The 21,926-nt window shown below is 38.6% G+C and overlaps 2 protein-coding genes across 3 annotated transcripts; both read right to left on the reverse strand.

Moving 5' to 3' along the window:
- Positions 1-68: 68 nt before the first annotated feature.
- Positions 69-8,149, reverse strand: LOC136677558 (DIS3-like exonuclease 1). Its single transcript, XM_066655140.1, has 17 exons — positions 7,959-8,149; positions 7,241-7,394; positions 6,993-7,121; positions 6,745-6,880; positions 6,375-6,542; positions 6,156-6,234; positions 5,894-6,073; positions 5,203-5,372; positions 4,857-5,018; positions 4,389-4,639; positions 4,191-4,283; positions 3,553-4,077; positions 2,758-2,912; positions 2,478-2,656; positions 2,103-2,248; positions 1,722-1,893; positions 69-1,406 (listed from the first exon to the last, which is right to left on the reverse strand). The coding sequence occupies exons 1-17, from the start codon at positions 8,086-8,088 to the stop codon at positions 1,062-1,064; spliced, it is 3,174 nt and encodes a 1,057-aa protein (XP_066511237.1). The 5' UTR covers positions 8,089-8,149; the 3' UTR covers positions 69-1,061.
- A 177-nt stretch (positions 8,150-8,326) lies between these two features.
- Positions 8,327-16,909, reverse strand: LOC136677147 (mucin-15-like). Of its 2 annotated transcripts, none has more exons than XM_066654580.1 (7): positions 16,861-16,909; positions 15,709-15,780; positions 15,495-15,631; positions 15,362-15,426; positions 12,478-12,939; positions 10,108-10,278; positions 8,327-9,500 (listed from the first exon to the last, which is right to left on the reverse strand). In XM_066654580.1, exons 5-7 carry the CDS (start codon positions 12,815-12,817, stop codon positions 9,379-9,381), a joined length of 633 nt encoding a protein of 210 aa, XP_066510677.1. In that variant the 5' UTR covers positions 12,818-12,939; positions 15,362-15,426; positions 15,495-15,631; positions 15,709-15,780; positions 16,861-16,909; the 3' UTR covers positions 8,327-9,378. The 2 variants fall into 2 exon arrangements, with proteins under 2 accessions (XP_066510677.1, XP_066510676.1); XM_066654579.1 differs by having other exon boundaries at positions 12,478-13,159.
- Between the last annotated feature and the right edge of the window lie 5,017 nt (positions 16,910-21,926).

A 21,926-nucleotide genomic window follows, 5' to 3' on the forward strand; every position in this document is an offset into this window, starting at 1 on the left:
GTCCAAGATCATTTCACTCTGGATTTTTTAAATTTTATTTTTAATTTTTTTTAAACCAAAAAGCTGCATATATTGAACAGTTCAAATTCACATTTTACATAGATGTATATACACACTAGCATGATCAAATGACATATTCTGAAATATTATTTTAAGATCCAATGGTTTATAATGCTATTTCATGTAAATTAAAGTTGCAAGCGGAAGTCATTATCAATGGATTTCAAGTGTTCCAATAACTTGTTCACAAAAGATTTCAGAAAATCTGACTAGAATCATTCATTCATTCATTCATTCATTATCTGTAAGTACTTATCCAGGTCAGGGTCACAGTGAGTCCAGAGCCTACCTGGAATCATTGGGTGCAAGGCGGGAATACACCCTGGAGGGGGCGCCAGTCCTTCACAGGGCAACACAGACACACACATTCACTCACACACTTACACCTAAGGACACTTTTGAGTCGCCAATCCACCTACCAAAGTGTGTTTTCGGACTGTGGGAGGAAACCCACGCGGACACGGGGAGAACACACCAACTCCTCACAGACACTCACCCGGAGCGGGAATCGAACCCACAACCTCCAGGTCCCTGGAGCTGTGTGACTGTGACACTACCTGCTGCACTAGAATCATTATAAAAGTTTAATTTATTCACTTTCAGTTGTTTATGAAAATACACATTTGATTTGTAAAACATTGTAAACAGATTCATATCATAAAAATCTATAGCTCTTACAGACAGTTTATATAGTCTGGCAAAAAATCCTGCACACTGCAGATCAGTTAAACAAAAAGCAATGTTTCCTCTCTTGCTAATTTGATCTGTCTCTGTGGTTTGTTATTTCAGTGCAAAAGACTTTGTGAACTAAATTATTTCAAGGAAAACTCCTTAGTATATAAGCAGTCTGGGTCTAGGAGCCAAACCCCTGGGTAAACAAAAATCAAGCTTTGTAATATACCAGTAATAAAATTCACCATCCAGATCTCTAATGAACTAGCCTCCAGGGGTAACATGATCACACGCGGGATTCTGGACTGGCCCGAGTTCTTCAAATAAACCTATGCTGAAGTACTGCAAGTCTGTGCTTCGTTGTTGGGTAAGTGACAAACAGTCAAGTCCAGCATGGCAAGCTCACTGATCTCTTGCAAAAGGGAGTAGAGGTTGGGTGTTTTGCTTTGTCTGAACTCCCTCTCCTCTTTGCTGAATTTGGGTCTCCTTGCTTTCTGCTCCTCTGCCTGGAGAGATGCCTCCTCTTCCCTGCGTACCACCTCCCGAACAAGTTCAGACTGGCCACGACCAGAGGGTTGAGACTGTGCTCTCTCAGTCCGATGCTGCTTGTTACTGATGAGCTCGAGATGCACACTGTCAGCATGGCAACGAGAAGGAACCACAGAGATACGCACCTGAGGATTTAATATTTAAGGAAGCATAATGAGATACAGAGGGGAAAAAAATGAATTGTTTTGATTAAACATAGTCTAAAGTAACTATTTCAACATTTCAATTGTCCTCCAAATCTCACTGAATATAAGCTGCATTTATCTGCTTATTCACATCAGACAAGCCTTTGACACAACAGCAGGGAAATACAGCCTAGGCTTTGGGACGTGAAGCATTGAATTGCACACACTGCACAGCATTTTGTTAAACGTCCGCAAGTAAGTCACAAGCCAGTTCCTTTCAGTGCTTTATATCTATCAATAAACAACAGTACTCACCGTAACATGATCAAACAGGTGAAAGGTGTGTGTTCCAGTGCTGGTAAAAGTGCTGACTCTGTCCAGATAACGCTGTAGTGTCCCCGCCTGCCACTCACATTTGCCATCATCTCTTACACTGACCACCTTGTTCTCCCGATTCTTCAGGTACACTGCACCTTTCAAACCATATCTGCAACCACACAGACACATCCAGATTTGGGCAAGTGTTTTTGAACTTCTAAAAAATGTGTGGCTTTGCAATGCATCCTTTCCAATGCACACTGAGTAATACTATGTTCCATTAATCCTTTTTCCATTTTCTGTTTAATAGTAAAACAAAACAGTTCTATATAGTCGGATACACCAGCTGGTGGAATTAAATCATTAAACTTGGTTTACTGTGGGAGGAAGACCAGAATGCCATTGGCCCGTATTGAGTAGATAATAGCGTCTGCCACACAGCGCTCATCTGTAAGTGGATCCTTGTCTCGGAAGTAAAGGCACTGGAAAAGCTCTATAGATTGCTTCTGGGCATGTTGGGCTGCCTGTAGGTCACAGAGAAATAGTATTGAAATTTTTAAGTGTTTAATGCATTTTGTTTCATTTTTCTTCTTCAGCAATTACTGTATAATAAATAAGTTAAATACATTGCAATTGTTCCACCAAAATATAAAGTCACATCTTTCCAAATAGTACTAGGTCAGAATAACATATCCTTATTCTAAAACACAGCTGGGGCTCCACGCAAAGTATTAACACAAGGAGCACACTTACTCGGTTCCTGTTGTTGATTTGCTGAGCCAGTTCGTGCAGTTCCTTGTTGCTGTCTATGGTTTTATGAAGGCACCCATCTTTCTCTGACTGGATAGCGGCCATGAGAAGTCGGTGCACTATGATGTCAGCGTAGCGCCTGATTGGAGAAGTAAAATGTGTGTAGCGCTCCAATGCAAGACCTGTAAATGAAAAACACATACTGTGAACATCAATGTGAACATTAAAGCTGTTTTCTTTCCTAAGTCATGAAGTCAGGCTAAAAATAAATTCAAATATTTACCGTAATGATAGTATTGTTCCTCTGGGCAGGCGCCAGTGGAGAAGTACAGGGCATTAGACATGGCTTGAGTGGCCATCATTCTCAGTAGCCTGTTTACCAATGGGTCTTGGGGATCCACTGCCCGGTCCAGGGAATCAGCCAAAGCCTTATTTGACCTTTTGCAGCAAAAATACTGTTTTAATACTGATATTGCTGCAAAATGTAAATGAGACAATCTAACCAATCACAACATTTCTTTGGGAGGTTGGCAGGTTTACAAAGAACTGATGTAAGTCAATAAACGTAAATGATTCATTCATTACGAATTCATTCATTCATTCATTCATTATCTGTAACCCTTATCCAGTTCAGGGTCGCAGTGGGTCCAGAGCCTACCTGAAATCATTGGGTGCAAGGCGGGAATACAGCCTGGAGGGGGCGCCAGTCCTTCACAGGGCAACACACACACTCGCATTCACTCACACACTCACACCTACGAACACATCTGAGTCGCCAAACCACGTACCAACGTGTGTGTTTTGGACTGTGGGCGGAAACCGGAGCACCCAGAGGAAACCCATGCAGTCACAGGGAGAACACACCAACTCCTCACAGACAGTCACCCAGAGCGGGAATCAAACCCAGAACCTCCAGGTCCCTGGAGCTGTGTGACTGCAACACTACCTGCTGCGCCACCGTGCCGCCAATGCAATAGCAATATGTAGAAATAGAATTTTAATACTAGTATTATGTCCATGCTGAGACAAAAAAATATATCAAACACTGTGAGGCTTATAAGAATGACAGGTTTCTTACCGTGTATCAATTATAAATCCACGACTCTTGGCACTGTCAACCAACTGGTTAAAGAACTCCTGCCTAGGGGGTGGATGGTGCCTCAGTAGTGCCTGGTGTGGAAAACTCTCCTGGATCTTGCGTGCCACCCAGTGGTTGGCATAGATCATGCATTCTGCCACTGTCTCATGGACTTCCAGAGGTTGCTTAGGCACAAGAGCAGCGATATTCTTGTCTTTGTCCAGCTGTGCTCTCACCTCAACTCCTTCAAGCTCCAGAGCACCCACTTTATCTCTCTGTGCCCGCAAGTGCCTGGCCACCCGGGTCAAGGTTTCCAGGGCCTGCAAGAGATCAGCCAGTTTTTGACCCTGCTCCGGGCTCTCGAGCTGCAACAGCTCTGGTACTTCAACCCCTTCTCCATTTAAAAGGCTCTGGGCTAGTTCATAGTGAAGCTGGTAGGAGGAGCGGATCAAAGTACGGCCATACCACACATTACACACGGCCAGAGTCTCAGCATCCAGCTCCCACAATACACTCATGGCATATCTATACAATAAAAAATGAAAAAGTAATCGTGATAAACATCTTCCTATGCTACATTTAACATTTTCATATGCATGTTTTTTATGTCTGAGAACATAAGTAGGTGTGAAACTTACCTGTCCACTCCTCCCAGCAAAGAGCAAAGGTCTGCACTTAACACTGGAGGCAGCATGTCATACCTGCGGTCAGCCATGTAATATGTGGTAGCTCTGGATGGAGGGAGATGCATTAAAATGATTTTGAGATGATTTGAGAAGTCAACTAACAACTGGTTTACACTCAAATATTCCTAGCTTTACAGTGTTTTAACTCACCGGGTGCGAGCCTCCAAATCAGTCAGTGAACCCTTTTTAACAAAATGTGTGACGTCTGCGATGTGTACACCCAGCTCTAGCCGCTTGCCGCCAGGTAGAGTGCGAATAGACAGCGTGTCGTCCACATCTTCACAGCCCAAAGGATCAATGCTAAATACCAGATGAGTGTCCCTCAGATCCCGGCGAGAGCTCACTTCACATGGGTCCATTTGCCATGGCTGTTCCCTAGAGTTCACAGGCATCTCTCGCAGCTAGAAAAAAAAATACATAGTCACAACAAGAAGCAGATATGTTATTAAAAAAATCTTTGTACATCCCTGTTATACAAATGATTTAACTTAAATATGGCATTTTTCAGGAAAACATAAATTGTGCCACTTCTGAGTGAAAATAACAAAAAAACTTAAAACTGCTCAGTGAAGAAAATGAAACTGTGAATTACTTCTTCCATTTTCCATTGTCACTCACCTGGGCCTCAGAGAATGGGGGCACATGAATGCAGTTCTCCACCAGTATGGTCTGAATCTCAGTCTCCAGCTCACCAGCCTTCCCCAGTACTCTCACAGTGTGGCCATTGGGGTAAAGTGAGGTGCTATCCCATGAGTCCAAACGCACAATCACCCTATGATCCTTTAAATATCACTCAAACATTTTAATACCTCATATGAAAAATCTCTGATGTTGTTAAACAGGAATTAGTTTGCAAAGTAAACAGAGTGCTGATCATGGTGACATGTCAAATACATAAATATATGTATTTAAGTTTCATATTTAAACACAAATACATTACAGAAACCATTATATAAAGCTGTACCTGAAGGACTTCCGCCTGCTGGGTGCTGATCCGTATTTTTGGAATGCGGTAGTCCCAGGGTATAACCAGAATCTTCTGTGTGTTACGGCTCTGGGACTGGAGCTCCTCTTTTGGGGGAAATGTTACAACATAGTCCCTCCAATTCCTCTGCACAATGCCTACAACCCTGCCTGCAGAGGAAAAGAGAATATTACAGATTGTACAGATCTAGTCAACCTCACAATCAATTCTTTTTGAAAAAGTCAAATAAATCTAATAGTTTATAATTCTAATATTCCATTCATTAGCCACATGCCTGTAACTTTTCAATGGAATCATCTGGCTGTGGCTTAATGCTCTTTGATACAGAAACTTAAACCTTAAGTATGTCCACTCTTGAAGAACACAGTACCTTTGTGAGAGTTTGCTGAGAGTAGGCACTGTAAGAGCGGGGCCTCAGATTTTATCTGACTTGTGAATTTGACTTGCTCCTGGCTGCTTAATTGTATGTATATTTAGTTTACATTTTAGGAATTTTATTTACAACAGATCACAGTGTCCTCACACTGTCTTTCAGGGGAATTTGTCAGATATTAGGGTGGTTGTTTAGTGACTTACTTTCTGCAGATTTAATCACAATTATCTCCTTTCACCGCAATCACCCCTACAGGTCCTGATGCTAAAAATCCCTACTGTGTGTTTTTGAATTTACCTGTGGGCATGGGCTTGCTTTGAGTGTCCTCTCCTGCCTTCTCCTCTGTTTGTCCATCTGTCAGTGAATTAGTCCGTCCGCTCCATTCACTACGTGGCAACAGCTCCACAGCAACCACATCTCCATGAACGGCTCGGTTACGATGCTTCCCTCCACTGATCAGAATGTCACTGTTCAGCTCTAGAGACATGGTCAGAGATCAAAGTTCAACCAACTTAACTTGGTATAGAGGTCAACTGGAAATTTTGTTGCCAGTGCTGACCTGTGTCCTTATTTGAAGAGCCTTCAAAGCGCACAAATGCCTCATTCTGAGAACGATGCTTGTTCACACTGAGCATGCCCTTGAAAGAGAAGTGTCAAGAAACATAGGTACTATAATTGGTCACCAGTTCTTTTAAGGTAAAAATTAAAAGAAACTGAAAGTATCAGGAATAGTTTGTATCTCCTTTCAGTCACACTCATATGACTAAAACGGTCTTACCTGAATGTACCTGCCAGATTTGATCCCTGCCTCCAAAACCTCAGCAGGCAGGTGCTCTGTGTATTCTTTCTCCACTCCCTCACTCTCTCTCTCTTGTAGAGCGTGAGCAATGGATGTATACAGCTCCTGTGCTGCCTGTAGGTCTGGCCAGAAACTTTGCAAATACTCCTACAGTATGACATCCAGAAAATACAGACTGTCAGCAGGCAACAGTATAAGGACTGTTATTATGCTTCTAGAATATAAACCGCAGTGCAAATATACTGGTTAATTCATAACAAGCAAGAGATTAAGATGTGTAATAGTGCTTTATGGCTATACATCTTTATAAAGCTGCAGTTATAAAGCCATTATAACTTTACACTCATACTTGAGTTGAGATGACATAAACTCCAGTGTTCTGACTGCTGTACTCTTTGATAGCCTCCTCATCTTCTGAGATCATAACCACTGGCTTTTGACCAGCCAGATGGTTGTAATACCAAACTGCAGCATGGTACACACACCTTGAAAAGAAAATCCACCACCCACTCATCAGTCGAGCCTTAGTACTATTTTTTTTTAAATAGAAATAAGTATTATTACTACTACATTACATACATTACATGCATGAGTTACCTTGTGTGCCATTTCTCCTGAGTTTCTCCTTTCTCCCGAGGGCAGTATGAATACTGCTGAAACTCATTTGCAAACAAGACACAGTCATGGCGAGGGTCCTTCAGTAGACCACGTAATCTGTTATAGTGCCTGCAAAATATATTAATGGTTCACAGCAGTGAAATGATAGAATTACAGCACAATATTATGAGAATCGGACCATGTATGCTGTAGTAAAGAATCTCTGACACATGTGGGCAACAGCTTACCTCCGTCCACGTGCATGATGTGCAGCCTGGCAGGCTGTCTGCGTGAACACAATCCCCTGCAACTCCCTGAACTCCAAAACTTCCAGAAAGTCACGCACCACTCCAGCATCTGGCACTACATAGTGGGTCACATCTCCTGAGAGCAGTTTGCCATCTAACAGAGTAAATTCACACCCTCAGTATTTCTAATTCAAAAGGCAAAAGCATGCTGCTGTGTTGGTACAATGATAAAAGCCGAGATTATTCATTCAACTTGTATCACGTTCTACCATTTTCTTATTTTATTTTTCTCACTATAAATGACAGGCTAAACTGCCCATGGGTACAATAGGTTGATGTGTATATGTAATACACTTTTGTAGCATCACAAAAACACTGATCAGATTTGAAGCTTTGTTTACATATGTGGTCTGCATGTACTACACAGTAACACACATTATTTCCATAATACGGAACCTTTAAACTTTTTCTACTGGTATTTGGTTCCAGATTTCTCTGACGTCTTGTTCCTATCATATCAAGTAATGATTAATTAAACTTTGTTTATATCTAACATTATGAATTACGCACATATCTTAAACATTAAGAGAAAAAAGAGGGAGAGATAAAGAGAAAGGTTTAAAAGAGTAAAGTATAAACTAATTGAGAGCAGTAATTCAGAAAGAGAGATTCATTTTTAGTGACTACACTTGTTCAGAGAGGTTGTGTTTTCTCTCACCGCTATTACAGTCGTCCTGACACAGTGAGCTCCTGCAATCCACTCTCTCTCTCAAATAGTGCTCCCGGACAACCCGAACTTTACCCCCACGAGAGCTCTTAAGGTGTAACACCTTCTCAGTTTTTATCATATTTAAATATAAAAATAAGCAAAAACTGTCATTCACTCGGTCAACAACAAAAAATATTGAGTGCACTCCTTCTCTTCAGAAACACGGGGGAGTGCAGCCACACGGTCTCCTTTGTCTCCCCCTTCAGGCTTGGAGGAACTTTATCAGCGCTGGTTTTATTATTAATTTAGTGATGTCTACAGCTCCATTCTTTGTTTTTAATTTATATATAAACAGTATTTTTTTTAATAAAGCTTTTTAATTAACATTAAAACACAGGAGGTACAAAGTACAATTTGCTTTTCCAATTTTGAAAATAATATTTTTTATTGCTTCCTGTAGTCGGTTGTAAAGTTCTGTTATGTGCCCTGTAGTCACCAGAAACCTCTTTTGTGCAACAGCACACTTTAGATAGAAAGACCCTGCAATACCCAGAGGCATACAAAACAATCCATTATTCCAAAATAACTACAGTCAGTTAACACATGTTTAAACCAATACCCGCTGGAATGTTTTACAGCAGTATAAGTGTATATTTCTTGTAGTACTGGACATGATAGCAAGTATAACACCAATATTCCCAAGTAATTTCTCAAAACCCTAGCCTGTAACTTCCAATCTTTTTTATGGCCCTTTCTGGATTTTTCATACCCTATACAAAGGACAGAGATATTTTTACAAACTATAAATCAACATCTCATTGCAGACTTGACTTTAGGAACCAAGGGAATCTATTGTGAATTTAAATGAATTGATGTACTTTTATAAATGTGCCAGCCTTACTCATTACATCTGAAACTTTACACTCTTATGTGAAGGTGTTCTATAGTGTTCAAATACTATACATTTTCATACCAGTGATATCTGAATAGAATTATACAGAATAATTGAATTACATCTTAATTTTCCTTACAGTATTCAGTCTACCAGGTGAAACAAGTTTAATATAAGATGGAAAACTCATCAGTTTACATCATAGGATTTTCATGGTTTTACCAATTATTATACAAATTATGTGTATTGACTCATTTTATGTTAATATTTAATTACCTGTAACAAAAATATATATTCAGTTTTCTTTTAAAAATAAGGAGTGTCACTTCCAGAAATCTCTCGGTCTCTATAAAGAGATTATAAAAAATTAAAAATAACAAAGAAAACAAGCTTTGGTCCTTTCAAAGTTCATTTGGCATTTTACATTATATATTACATTATCTTGATTAGAAACATTTTCATTTTATTTTTTTGGTTGTTTAATAACAGCAAGGTCCAATGTACGTTGTCAGTGTCTCTGGAGTAGCAGAATAATCTTTAGTTAGAGTGTCCTCGAGGGAAGCTGGTCATCTGGATGTTGTCTCCTTGTAGTCCAGGGTTGTAGTAAGCAGATCCATCACTCTTCAAATCCAGAGGCTCACCATGGTCCAACCTATGAACTATAAAGAGCAAACAAAGACATATTACAGATGGGTAATCACAGCAACACAGTAAATATTTGCTCAAGGGGTCAAGATCATTACAGTAAATTTATATATAGATGCACTGCAGGTAAAAATAGAAAATAAAATGAAATTAATGCCTTTTACAGTCATAGCTTAGAAATTTTAATATGCATTTCATTTTCTTAATCTTAAATATTGTATATTATAAAATGTTGCAAAAATATATTTTTTTAATAAACAATGAATGTGAATCAATTAATTTGTTTATTAATATATACTTTATTAACATTATGCCTCAAGTCTATTTTTGTGGGGCTGTTGTATTTTTGTTCATTGTTTTTTGTAAACATTATTGTGTACTATAAATATATCATGGCACTAAACTATGTCTGAAGGTTTAGCCAGTCAAGAAACAAATAGACTTTAAACAATAACTGGCATTCTTCAATCTTGGTTATTTTTCATAGTTCCTGAGTACAGAACAAGACAACAATAAATGCATTTAATCCAGGATGCATCTAAATATTTTTTTCCCCATTTACTTTAATCCAGACAGTAATAACAGTGATGAAGATGAGGATATTTAAGAGTTATTTCAAACCTGGATCAGGTGGTACGTCCTCCACCAGTTTCCTGTGTGAGAAATCCCTATGGTTCCTTTGCTTCATGATGACATATGCCACCACGGCAACAAATCCCACTGCTACAGCAATTCCCAGGACGACTCCCAATGGCCGGTTATTGGCTTTTTGCTTAATATCTGAGCCAACACCTGTAAAGATAAACCGCTGATTAGACCAAATTACACCAAACAATGCAATCTTCCATCAGCACAAAATAACAAAAGGTTTAGGGCTGAAAAAACATTCTAAACCTTCCAACTTGTCTTTTATTGAACACTGTAACTGTTCTGCTTTGACCAAGAATTGCAATCTAGGGCCATTTTCGAAATCCCATCCAGCGCGTGGCTCAGCTTTTTTGCATTGTGATTTTCTGTAGAGGACAAAGTCCTGTTTTTATCCTGGACCAAAATTTTATTTAGTTATTAATATATTAATCATAATGCTTACTTATTCCATTACTTGAAACTACATTTGAGTTATACTACCATTCAAAACTGATTTCAGTCGGTCATATTTAGAAGTATATATAATGTGGAAAAAGCATAGAAATGCTTTTTTCTAGTTTAAGTTGATTTCAAAGTAGTGCTTTGGTTTATTTATTCAAACTACATGTCATTGTAATTGTGACTGAGTTAAATAGAATCTTTTAAATAACCTGTCACCACATGAAAGTAAAAAACATTTTACAATGTCTCTGATTTTCCAATGAAGTCTTTTAAATGCATTAATTATTTATGTAATCATTTATCCCTTTAACTGAAGATGAAACCAGTATTTTTAATCTTTGTCAAAATGTTTGTCAAAGATTTGGGGAAACTCCAGGATGCTTTCTATATGTAAATAACTTTAGTCCAGCAGTGAGATACAATGTTCTGCTGCTGACCTGGGGACACAGACCCTCCCAGGACGTGCTGAGAGAACACAGTGCTTTTTTTGTCTCATAAGGTTAGGTGTCAGTAATCAGAGAGCTCGGCTTAGCACAAGGGACAAACCAGTGGTGAAACCCAATCCCACATACACAGCCACTGGAGCTTTAGAACTGAAACAGGACACTGGAAATGTGGGACAGCTCCAGGGTGGAAATGAGGAGATGTGTTGTTTGACTATAAAAGAGTGTCAGCATTTTTTTAATACACTGCTACATTGCCCTTGAATATTGCCACTGTCCAATTAAGAACATTTATTTAATTTATTAGTTTACTACATCATTTGAACACAGCAGCTGTCCTTCACACTATGAATATTTCATGATGAATGGACCAATAGAAATAGCTGAAATAAAATCTTTTTACATTCACTTCCACTGAATGTAAAAAGGTTTTTTCCTTCTCTTGTGAAGTTACTATTTTGGGAGATACACATTTTAAATTGGACAGCGATGACATGCTTCTCCAACCTGAAATAAATACATGTGTGTGTGTGTGTGTGTCTATGTGTATGCTTTCACTTATTGTTAGTCATGTCTACACAGTATAAATTAATTAATGGATTAATTAATGAATCAAGACATAAATATATACTATATTCCCTTAGATCAATGTTATATATATATAAAAAAACATGAATTCAAACCATGATTTCTTTAACATAGTATGAAAGGTCTTACCAACTCAGGAACATAATCCAAGGCCTGTATATCAAGTTCCTCAAGGTACCCTAAATCATCTGTTCTAGGATCAGATTTTCCCCCATATAAATGAGTCTGTTTGGTTTTAAAAGGCAAAAACCTGACCTTTTGATAACACATTACTGAAGTACTTCTGGGCTAAGCTTTCCGATGGTTCTCAGATGGCAGATAAACACAGGTCCTGACTGAAGCATGACCTTGTTCCTTTACTGTTTCCTCTTAAGATGTGCATGAGAGTAAAAGCATGTGAAAGAACATTTCAATCACTCTTCATAACTCATCAAAGCATGTGAGAGCTAAAAACAATGCTTTATGTTGATGCCACACATAAACCAGATGTGTTTACCACATGATGGTGGTACTTAGGAAAAGTTAGGATCTGGTAAAAATCTAACTTACACATAATTTAAACCAAATGTAGTTGTTTGCAGAGACATGTTTGGTGTAACTTCTGTTTCTCTGTAGCTAACTTAGCTAATAAACTCCTAAAGTGAGTGGATTACTTTATCTTTACTGTAAAAACATCCTCTGAAGTGCTTAACTTGAGGAGAATCGTTGTCTTGACTGATACACCTGGGGTAAACAGACATTTTTGTAAAAGTGATCTATCAGTCAATTTATGTGTCTTTACTGACACTTTTTGTGTGGAAATGTGGGGTACAATAACAATTACTCAGCAGTATACAGTGATATTGTTCATATCTACTGAGCTCTCCCTTACCTTCCTGTACATTGTCCCTGACATCCAATGATCCCCCACTTCTGTTCAGTTGTGAGCCACTCTCAGTTAACTGGACGGTTGTGGACACAGTGGTTGGTAACTGGCTGGTCGTTGTTTGAATTGTACCATTAGATGAAGTTGGATAGCTGTTGGATGACGTGTTTGCAGTATGTGGTTGCTGAGCAGTCGTAAAAGACATATTGATGCCTGTAGTTGTATTCTGATTATCAAAGCTGTCAATGGCTGTTTCATTTGAAGTAAAATTTCCAGTAGTAGGTGCCGTGCTGTTGATCGTGGGCTGCTGTGCATCTGTACTGTTTAGGTCAGTTTCCGTGGTCATCAGCGTGGTCAGGTCTGGCCCAGGTGTGACTGTACTGCTTGTGTTGTCTTCTTGGGTTGAGGTTTCATTGGGGTTTAAGAAAACCTCTGTGCTGAAGTTCAAGGCAGCATTAAATGTCGGAACTGTGGTGAGAGAATCTGTGTCATTTTCTGGTTCATTGCTTTCTACTGGAAGGGCAGTAGGATCTTCAGAATCACCACTATTAAAGCCAAATAAATTATAGCCAGAGGTAAATTCTACTTCATTTGTCAAATTTTGTGTGGGAACCTCCTGGAAGCTCTGGAGTATCAATATCGCAGCAAAACCAAGGCCTAATAGTAGCTTCATGTCTGCAGCCTTTTCCTGTGTGAAACAATAGTTGTGTCATTCCTTCATCAAAAAAAGTGAAAGCATTACAACCTTTAACAGTATCTAAAATATCTCATTTTCGGCTGTTTGAATTGTTATTTAGTCCATTTAATATATTGATAAGAAGAAACAGCGCTTAAAATTGTCACTACCCTTAGGTAATTAACCTTAATAACATTCATTCATTATCTGTAACCGCTTATCCAGTTCAGGGTCGCAGTGGGTCCAGAGCTTACCTGGAGTCATTGGGCGCAAGGCGGGAATACACCCTGGAGGGGGCGCCAGTCCTTCACAGGGCAACACACACACATACACACACTTTTGAGTCGCCAATCCACCTACCAACGTGTGTTTTTGGACTGTGGGAGGAAACCCACGTGGACACGGGGAGAACACACCAACTCCTCATAGACAGTCACCCAGAGCGCGAATCGAACCCACAACCTCCAGGCCCCTGGAGCTGTGTGACTGCGACACTACCTGCTGCACCAACATGCCACCCCCTTAATAACATAATATATAACAATCTGATAAATTCATTTACAGCTTTTCTACATGATATTCACTCAACATCATTCATCTCACATTCATATTATATACTTTATTTACTGTTGTTAAGGTGCCTTTAAGGCTGGTATGATTGACAGGTCTATATCTGCCTCACTTAAAATGCAGCATGAGCTGAGACAGTTCTAATAGTATAATTATGAATGGGTGAGGCTAAATTGCTGTAGGTTAATTGTGCCTATATATATATATATATATATGAATGTATAGGTAGCTCACAGCGAAAATGAAATTACATCTGTTTCTGACAGGTTACCTTCCAATTATGACCCAAATGAGCTGACACTGCTATATTAAAATTAGGGGGAAACTTGTATTTCCACTGTGTGAGCACATTAAGAGTATTTTACTTAAAAGTACATCAACCATGAGGGTTCTGGTTGTTATTACTAAGAAAAACTGTTTTAATAATGGTCTCAACAAACCATGTAAATACTCTAGTCTGTTTCATTCCTTCATATTTACTTATAATTAGAATGTAATTAATAAATTATTTTTCTATAACAAATTGATAAAATATATACCAAGATGGAGGAAGGCTACGACACACCAGTATAGTGATGCAAGAAATCTCAAAGGATCAGCAGAATGTTTGTAATGAGTCCTCACAGGAGAAATCCTTAACCACAGATGCATTTATACCATATAACACTCCACATTGCAAAATCAGAATTACCCTCATTACATTGCTTCAACACACCCAAAGTCCTTCTAAAGTCCTGCTTAGACATTTATTTTTTTTTTTGTTCCACCCTTTTAAGCTGCACTCAGTAAAGGGAATCTAGCACTTCTCCTAACTTTAACACACACTGAAGTGTATACTTCCATGGTGCATATTGTGCAGTCAGAGGAACATGAAATAACAATTTCAGGAGCTGGAACAGGTATAAATGGTGCCAAACTGGTTTGGCCAATATGATCAGTTTCAGTTATATTTTGGTTTAATAAATTCTTACAAGCTACACCCTTTTGTCACAAACGCAAATAACAGTTACATGGTCCTACTTTATGTGTTAATGTTTGTTCCCTTAATTTAAGTTACAAAGAGTTCTAAAGAGTGTTAAGCTCAGTTTAACCATGTTACAAGATGCTTACATGGTTTAAACATTTCTAGATAAAAACAAAATAAAGAACATAGTGTTCTTTATTTATATAAAAAAATAAGGTTGTTATTCAAAGTAGTTGCAGTAAATTCATATTTATACTTGTTTGAATATATGGAAATCGACATTAACCTTGATGTGCTGACGCTGGACACAGTATGGTTAAAATCTTTTCTGTTTAAATTCAATTACTAGCATTAAAGGGCTTGAGAAATGAGATTAAGGCAGAAATATGTGCATTCAATGTTTTAAATGCTTGGTTTCTTCACATCGCACCACAATGTCTTTACATGGGACTTACTGTGACTTTTGCACAGTGGATAGAGCAGTTATTAGGTTCATTACAATATTATATATGAGTCATCATATTACATGAATCAATAATACGCTGAATTCTAGCCATCTCTATGATATAAGGCACTTACACAACGTTTTTATTGTTTCAGTAATAAATGTGTTAGTTAGAAAGTGAGCTACCTGTCGAGGATTCATCTTTTATTCAGTAAGTAAGAGAAAGACACCCTACCTGTTTTCTGTTTGTCGTTATAGGTGAGTTGAAGAGCAGGTGAATACAAAAGCTCTGCGACTCTCCTGTGAATGGAAACAAAGTGAAAAGGAGGAGGAGGAGGCTCCTGAGGTTATCCAGAAACTGACCTTACCTGAATTTTCACCTGTTGGCCACACCTCTGCATCAGCTGCCACATTGAAGACGTCATGTCAATACATAGAAGAGTACACCTTTAATTTAAATCGCCTTTTCTGTGGAGGTTGCAGACATGTCACAGGCATGTTCTACCTGCAGAACATGTTTGATAGTTATAGATCAACACGTATATGTCCTTATGACTATTCCTTAATAAGAAGAGAACTTGCCTAACAGGTCTCTAAGGCATTCCAACCATGCCCTGTCTCCTTGGCAACACAAAGGCCTCACATATCCTCTTTCTTCCAGCCCATATTTGTTCAGTGTATATAATAGCAAAGAGAGAGAGAGAGAGAGAGAAAGAGAAAGAGAGAGAGAGAGAAAGAGAAAGAGAGAGAGAGCAAAAGAAAACAGAGGACTATTTTTAAATTGAAAAGGACAGACTGCATCATAACCAGGTCAATTGGTTATTGTTAGAGAGAGATGGTAGATAAGGAGACTCAGGGCTTAGGTTTATATCCAACAGTGCCAACAATGAGTTATATATAAGCTGTGTATTAGAACTGTGTGTTCTAGACAAATAAAGCACATTTTAAATACATACATACAAGATATTAATAAGACATATAAGCATATAACACACACTAATATAAATATAGGTACTTGGACATAAGTGTGTGAGTTTAAAAAAGAATAAGTGAGTAAAAGAGATTATGGGAATCACTAATTAATAAAAACAAACAAACAAGCCTTAAAAAAAGAAAGAAAAAATATTTCAAGTAGGGTGTAAATAAAAGCTAACTGCTGTTGCTCAGTTCAAGCAGCAGAGGGCAGTGTATGCTACTTAAACTCAGTTGTTTTAAGGTGGGTCTAATACAGTCACACAAATCAATTGAAACAGCTGTTAATGTTTTAACATCCTTATCTGATTCAGTGGAAAAGAATGGATCTTCAGTGAACCTACTCTTTTTCTTTGTAAAAGCAAAAAACAGTAATAGAATGAACAGTTCAGTGGATTAGGAGTGCATGATGCATATTTACTTGGAGCTAGCCATTAAAAGCACTGATTCTTTAAACAATAACTACCCTGGGTCATATTTTAAAGTACAAGGCTGGTTGTGAAACTTTCATCCAGAGCAGTGCATTATTTATTTCAAAAGTCTCAGCTCCACCAAAAATACTTACAGCCTCCCAGGAAAATTGGATGATACTGAGTTCTGCTCAGTTCAGCTCAGTACTGCACTAAAAAATATGTTCCCGAAACACCATTTGCTTTACTAAAACCACACTCTGTCCAGCAATATTAAAAACATATGCTTCATTTTAATAAAAAAACTTTATTTGAATATGAATTTCTGCTTTTAATTCATCCGAGAACTTACATTTACTTTTCGGCATAGCTGCTCGAGATGAGGGTGGGTACACGAGCTTTGCCTGACGTAAACAAGGACTACTGACGTGCAGACTGACCAATTAAATGTTAGCAGAGGAGGTTAACGACCAATAACGGTAGCTCTACAGTCAGAACGTCCAATCAGAATTTAGGCTACTTCACTACGCCCCCTTCTCATTCAAGCGAACCAAACGGAGTAGGGGAGGGCGGGACTAGTTTGTGAACGAAATTTCTCGAAGTTCTATGTAAGCTCTAGAAAAACAAAACGGACGTTTGTGAGATTCCGACCGGACATTTTTTAAGTCTAAAAAAGAGGACATGTCCGGGTAAAAGAGGACGTCTGGTCACCCTAAATAGTAAAATATGCAGCAACATGCATTAACCTTGCAGAATGACCTTGTATTTAAAAGGCAAACCTATATAATGTTGTTGCTCTGATCACAAGAGGTACACCTTTGTAAGTGTTGGGCCTATGATCAGTAGACAGAGAGTTTGTCCTTGATGATTCTACAGCTGTCCATGGCCAGGAGTCTAAGAAAGTCTCCTCCATCGCACAATGGTTGAGTGTCTGTTGAAGTCTGTTGGCTAACATGACAGAATTGGGGACTCAGTGTTCTCTTCCAAGCTGAGCTGTATAACAACATGGTGCTGGCAACAATATGGAAAGATGACATATCTTTTCAAAATCAAACATATAAATAGCTTCAGAAGTCTGAAAGGAAGCCTGTGCTAGTGGTTACTGTTGCAGAGTTGCCAATACCTTAAATCTAGGGGAGATAATCTGTAGAAAAACCCTGAAAATATGTTTTTACTTGTTGTCTCTGTTTGCTAAGTAAAGTAAAGTTTACTAAGTGTATGTTTTGTTTAGCAGTGAACCATTTTCTTTAACAGGTCCATTATTATTTTCCATTTAAATATCAATTGCATGGTCCCCAAAGTTTTTTTTTCAAATAAAATGACAGATGAACTATAGTAAAGCATGTACAAAGACATTATTAAATAAAATAAAATTATATATATATATGAATTTAGGCCTGAATTCAGTAAGTGACTCATTGTTAACTAATGAATGTATGCACCCATTATTTAGAGAAGCATTGTATACAATACTCATTTAGTGACGAATGCTATTGGCAGCAACAATACACAGCTGGGTTTAATAATGACAAAGCTAGATGTAACCCATTACAATGGTACAAGATGAATCTATTAAACAAATGCTTGGCCAGTGTTATGCAATGAGGTCTGTAGGATTCTAGTGTTATGGCTGCTTGCAATTGAAAATATTTTTAAAGACCAACACACATTACATTTGCTTTTTTCTTCACTTTGTTGACCCTTTACAAGGTGGCACTGGCCATTGACATCCACAAAAGTCTTTCCATTTAACACTTTATTAGGGCCCAGGGAGGGCCTTATGTTTAGATGGATCTTTTTCAAGTGAGTAAAATTAATTTTGAGCTGTAAACTGTATCTTGAGTATGAAGGCAAAAAAATGTCTTCAGGCTCAGTGATTAAACTACAGAGCTGGAGACTATAAAACTTCAGCAGAGCAATGAACAAAGTTTGGATTACACAGAAAACACTCAGGTCATTTATGGAAAGTTGACTGAGCTTAAATAAACCATAAAGGGCTGGCCATGCATGACAACATCCTTTAGGAAAGGTCAGACATTTTGTTCAGGTGCCATAGTGAATCTGTGGAGTGGCGATTTATAGCCATAGACCAGCCAAAGTAGCTGTTTTTAAGGAACTCACTCAGTGGTCAAATGAAATATAAAACCTTAGAGGGTCTCTGAGCTAGATTGGATTAGAGAGCTGTGATAGATGGAATGGGGCTAACACTGATGCAAACTAAGACTGATGTGAGGCTAAACTAAAAGCTATGTTGTTCAGTTGACTTCACTGTATTAAACCTGAACAAACTGAGCAGCTGAATCATTAGGAAACATGAGCATGATGTCCCTAAGCCATCGGTTTTCACTTCAGAAATCAGTCTTTACTGCAGACTTTTCAGTGAAAAGGTGAAGCCAGCATTCCCTATATAAAACAAAAATGTTTCGGATTTCCTTTCATTTATTTCTTTTTCCAAAGCCAATTGTAGTTTTCCATTCAGACCAAGCATGTATTTATTTGGTGCCTGACTTCAGATTAGTGTGTGTGTAGGTGTTAGACTGGAAATTTAGCCCAAAAACACTCAAACCCATCAAAATGTTTGTGCCCCTGAAATTATGCAGAGCTGCTTTATTATGTGAAAAAGCAGCAGAATAATTTGCACTGTGTTTCTGAATGTTTCCATTGCCATCAGCAAGACCATGGAAGAAGGAAAACAGGATCCCAATGAAAGTTGCTTTTATTGATCTAATTTATCATGTGCATAGAACACATCCATCATGAAGAAGTGCATTACATTCTTTTGGAGGATCTTTTAGTGCTCTGTAATGCAGCTGGAATGTTCAACATAATCCACCATCTGCAATGATAATCTCTATGTCACTTAGACATTTACACTGATCAGTATGATCAAAACAAGAATAGCACATTGGTTTAATGCAATCTGCCTCCATAATTTATACACTGTAACTATTTGCTGGCTAAAGGTCTCTTCACTCTGAGAAATTATAGATTCTCCAAGTTTCCAGGACACAGTGCTGATTTCCAGAAAGGATTACAACCTACGTTACGTTATGTCCTCAAGCTGAATGGCTCTACAGAGTTTAATTGGAAGGGGTTTCTTTAAAAATACATGTTCCAAGAGTACTTTGAAGAGATGTCATAGAAGAACCAATAAAGAATCTTTGGTAACGCTTTAATTTAGGGCAGTATACATAAGATATCTTAACATTTAAGGCCGTCATGACAGCTAACATGAAAAACACAGTTCATAAATATGTTTTAATGTCAAATTAAGTTAATTAGGCTAGATGAAACAAATTATTTCCTATGGCAGATTATTTTTAAGATTTAAGCCTCTGTGGGGAATGACACACTAATCTTTTTGTACTATGCAATGAAATTAAAGTATTTATCTATCTATAAACCTCATTTCCAAAAACTTTGGGACACTGGACAAAATAAAACAATAAAAACAAAATTCAGGGCTTCACGGTGGCACAGCATGTAATGTCACTGTCACAGAGCTCCAGGGACCTGGAGTTGCAGGTTCGAGTCTCGCTCTCAAACCAGGTGACTGTCTGTGAGGAGTTTGGTGTGTTCTCCCTGTGTCCGTGTAGTTTTCCTCCAGTTTCCTCCCACAGTCCAAAGACAAAAAAGTGTCCGTAGGTGTGAGTGTATGAGTGAATGTGTGAGTGTGTGTCACCTTGAGAAGGATTGGCGCCCCCTCCAGGGTGAGTTCCTACCTTTCGCCCAGTGATTCTGGGTAGGCTCCGGACCCACCTGAGCTGGATAAGCGGTAACATACAATAAATGAATGAAACTAAATGCAATGTTCTGCAAATCATTTAGACCATACTTTTAAATGAAAATAGTACAATAAATAAATAAATAAATGTTGAAACTGTGAAAACATGAACATCTGGGAACTGAGGAGACCCACTGCTGTATTTTTGAAAGTGAAATGTTTTCTAATTGCTGCCTGTTATAGGATTTCATGTGTTAAACATATCAGGGTCTCCATTATAGTCTTTTTCACTTTTCTTTTCTCACTGAGCACTAACAGCATCACGCAGGTACTGTGTACTAATTAAACCCCCATGTATTCATGGCTGCTGGCAGTGAACTGTGCACTTATATCAAAATCTTCAGAAGATATTGCTTGCATTATATAAAAAATATGCATATCTGGGGCAGCACAGTGGCGCAGCAGGTAGTGTCGCAGTCACACAGCTCCAGGGGCCTGGAGATTGTGGGTTCGATTCCCACTCCGGGTGACTGTCTCTGAGGAGTTGATGTGTTCTCCCTGTGTCCGCGTGGGTTTCCTCAGGGTGCTCTGGTTTCCTCCCCCAGTCCAAAATAACAGGTGGATTGGCGACTCAAAAGTGTCCGTAGGTGTGAATGTGAATGTGTGAGTGTGTGTGTTGCCCTGTGAAGGACTGGTGCCCCCTCCAGGGTGTATTCCCACCTTGCGCCCAATGATTCCAGGTAGGCTCTGGACCCACAGCGACCCTGAACTGGATAAGCGCTTACAGATAATGAATGAATGAATGAATGTTCATGTCCGTCTTAAAGTCATTTGCTGTAATGTGCTGTGTCATTTCACTCAAAAAATAATAATTATGGATGTTACCCAACAAGTTTTACAAGTTGTCAAAAGCAGTCGTTATGACAGACAATGTTTTTTGAAGTAACCAATTAACAAACTTGTTATAACATAACAGCGACGTAACCTCATGAACATTGCCCAGAATTCTTCAACAAATATTTTTTTAAGAACTAGTGTTGTAAATGAGAAGAATTTTAAAATTATCTTCTCAAGATATAAAGGTTGCCCCTAGAATTGTATGTACATTCTGGTTAAAGTAAGAGCTATGAACTCTTCAGATTAGATCAAACATTTCAGAGGGTGTGACATCATTTTCAAAAGCTTTACTTAAGCTAAGATGTTCAGGCAGAATGAAAATCATTCAAAAACGGTTGTGCAACAAGTTTTATGGAGAGTGGACACAAGATGATGCACAGTCTGTTGGACAGGCGGTCCTGGCTACCCTTCAACACCCCCACGCTCCCTCCCAAAGACTTCAGAGAGACTTTCCTCATTTCCCAGCACTCCATCTCTCTCTCTCTTTCTCTCTTTCTCTCTCTCTCTCTCTCTCTCTTTTCCCTATGTTGTTTTGATTCCTCACAGCAGCTGGTTTTCCATTCATCTCCGTATTGCACAAAGTCTGTAAAAATGTAGAGTACAGAGAAGCTCTCCTGTCAGACACACTCTCTGGTTTCAGATCTTAACTGTCCCACAGAACCTCAGAACTAATCCCTGGTTGTGCTGGTGTCAGGTTTTCCTCTGTCCTCTGTTTTTGGGCAATGCATTAAGTCTTGCACAATAAAAGTGAAAGCTTAGTGTTTGCATGAAGATATTGCAGTTGATTATGCCTCAGT

The sequence above is a fragment of the Hoplias malabaricus genome, chromosome X2 (genome assembly GCF_029633855.1).
Source record: "Hoplias malabaricus isolate fHopMal1 chromosome X2, fHopMal1.hap1, whole genome shotgun sequence".
Lineage (NCBI taxonomy): Eukaryota > Metazoa > Chordata > Actinopteri > Characiformes > Erythrinidae > Hoplias > Hoplias malabaricus.

Bases quoted from the DNA above. Each gene is read 5' to 3' on its own strand.
- LOC136677558 (XM_066655140.1), bottom strand. From the start codon at position 8,088: ATGATAAAAACTGAGAAGGTGTTACACCTTAAGAGCTCTCGTGGGGGT. The intron at 7,122-7,240 runs GTAAGCTGTTGC...TATATTTTGCAG, and splicing joins CATCATGCACGTGGACGGAG to GCACTATAACAGATTACGTG. The intron at 6,881-6,992 runs GTAACTCATGCA...TTTCTTTTCAAG, and splicing joins CAGGAGAAATGGCACACAAG to GTGTGTGTACCATGCTGCAG.
- LOC136677147 (XM_066654579.1), bottom strand. From the start codon at position 13,144: ATGAAGCTACTATTAGGCCTTGGTTTTGCTGCGATATTGATACTCCAG. The intron at 10,279-12,477 runs GTAAGGGAGAGC...TTATCTTTACAG, and splicing joins CAGGGACAATGTACAGGAAG to GTGTTGGCTCAGATATTAAG. The intron at 9,501-10,107 runs GTTTGAAATAAC...TGCTCTTTATAG, and splicing joins GGACGTACCACCTGATCCAG to TTCATAGGTTGGACCATGGT.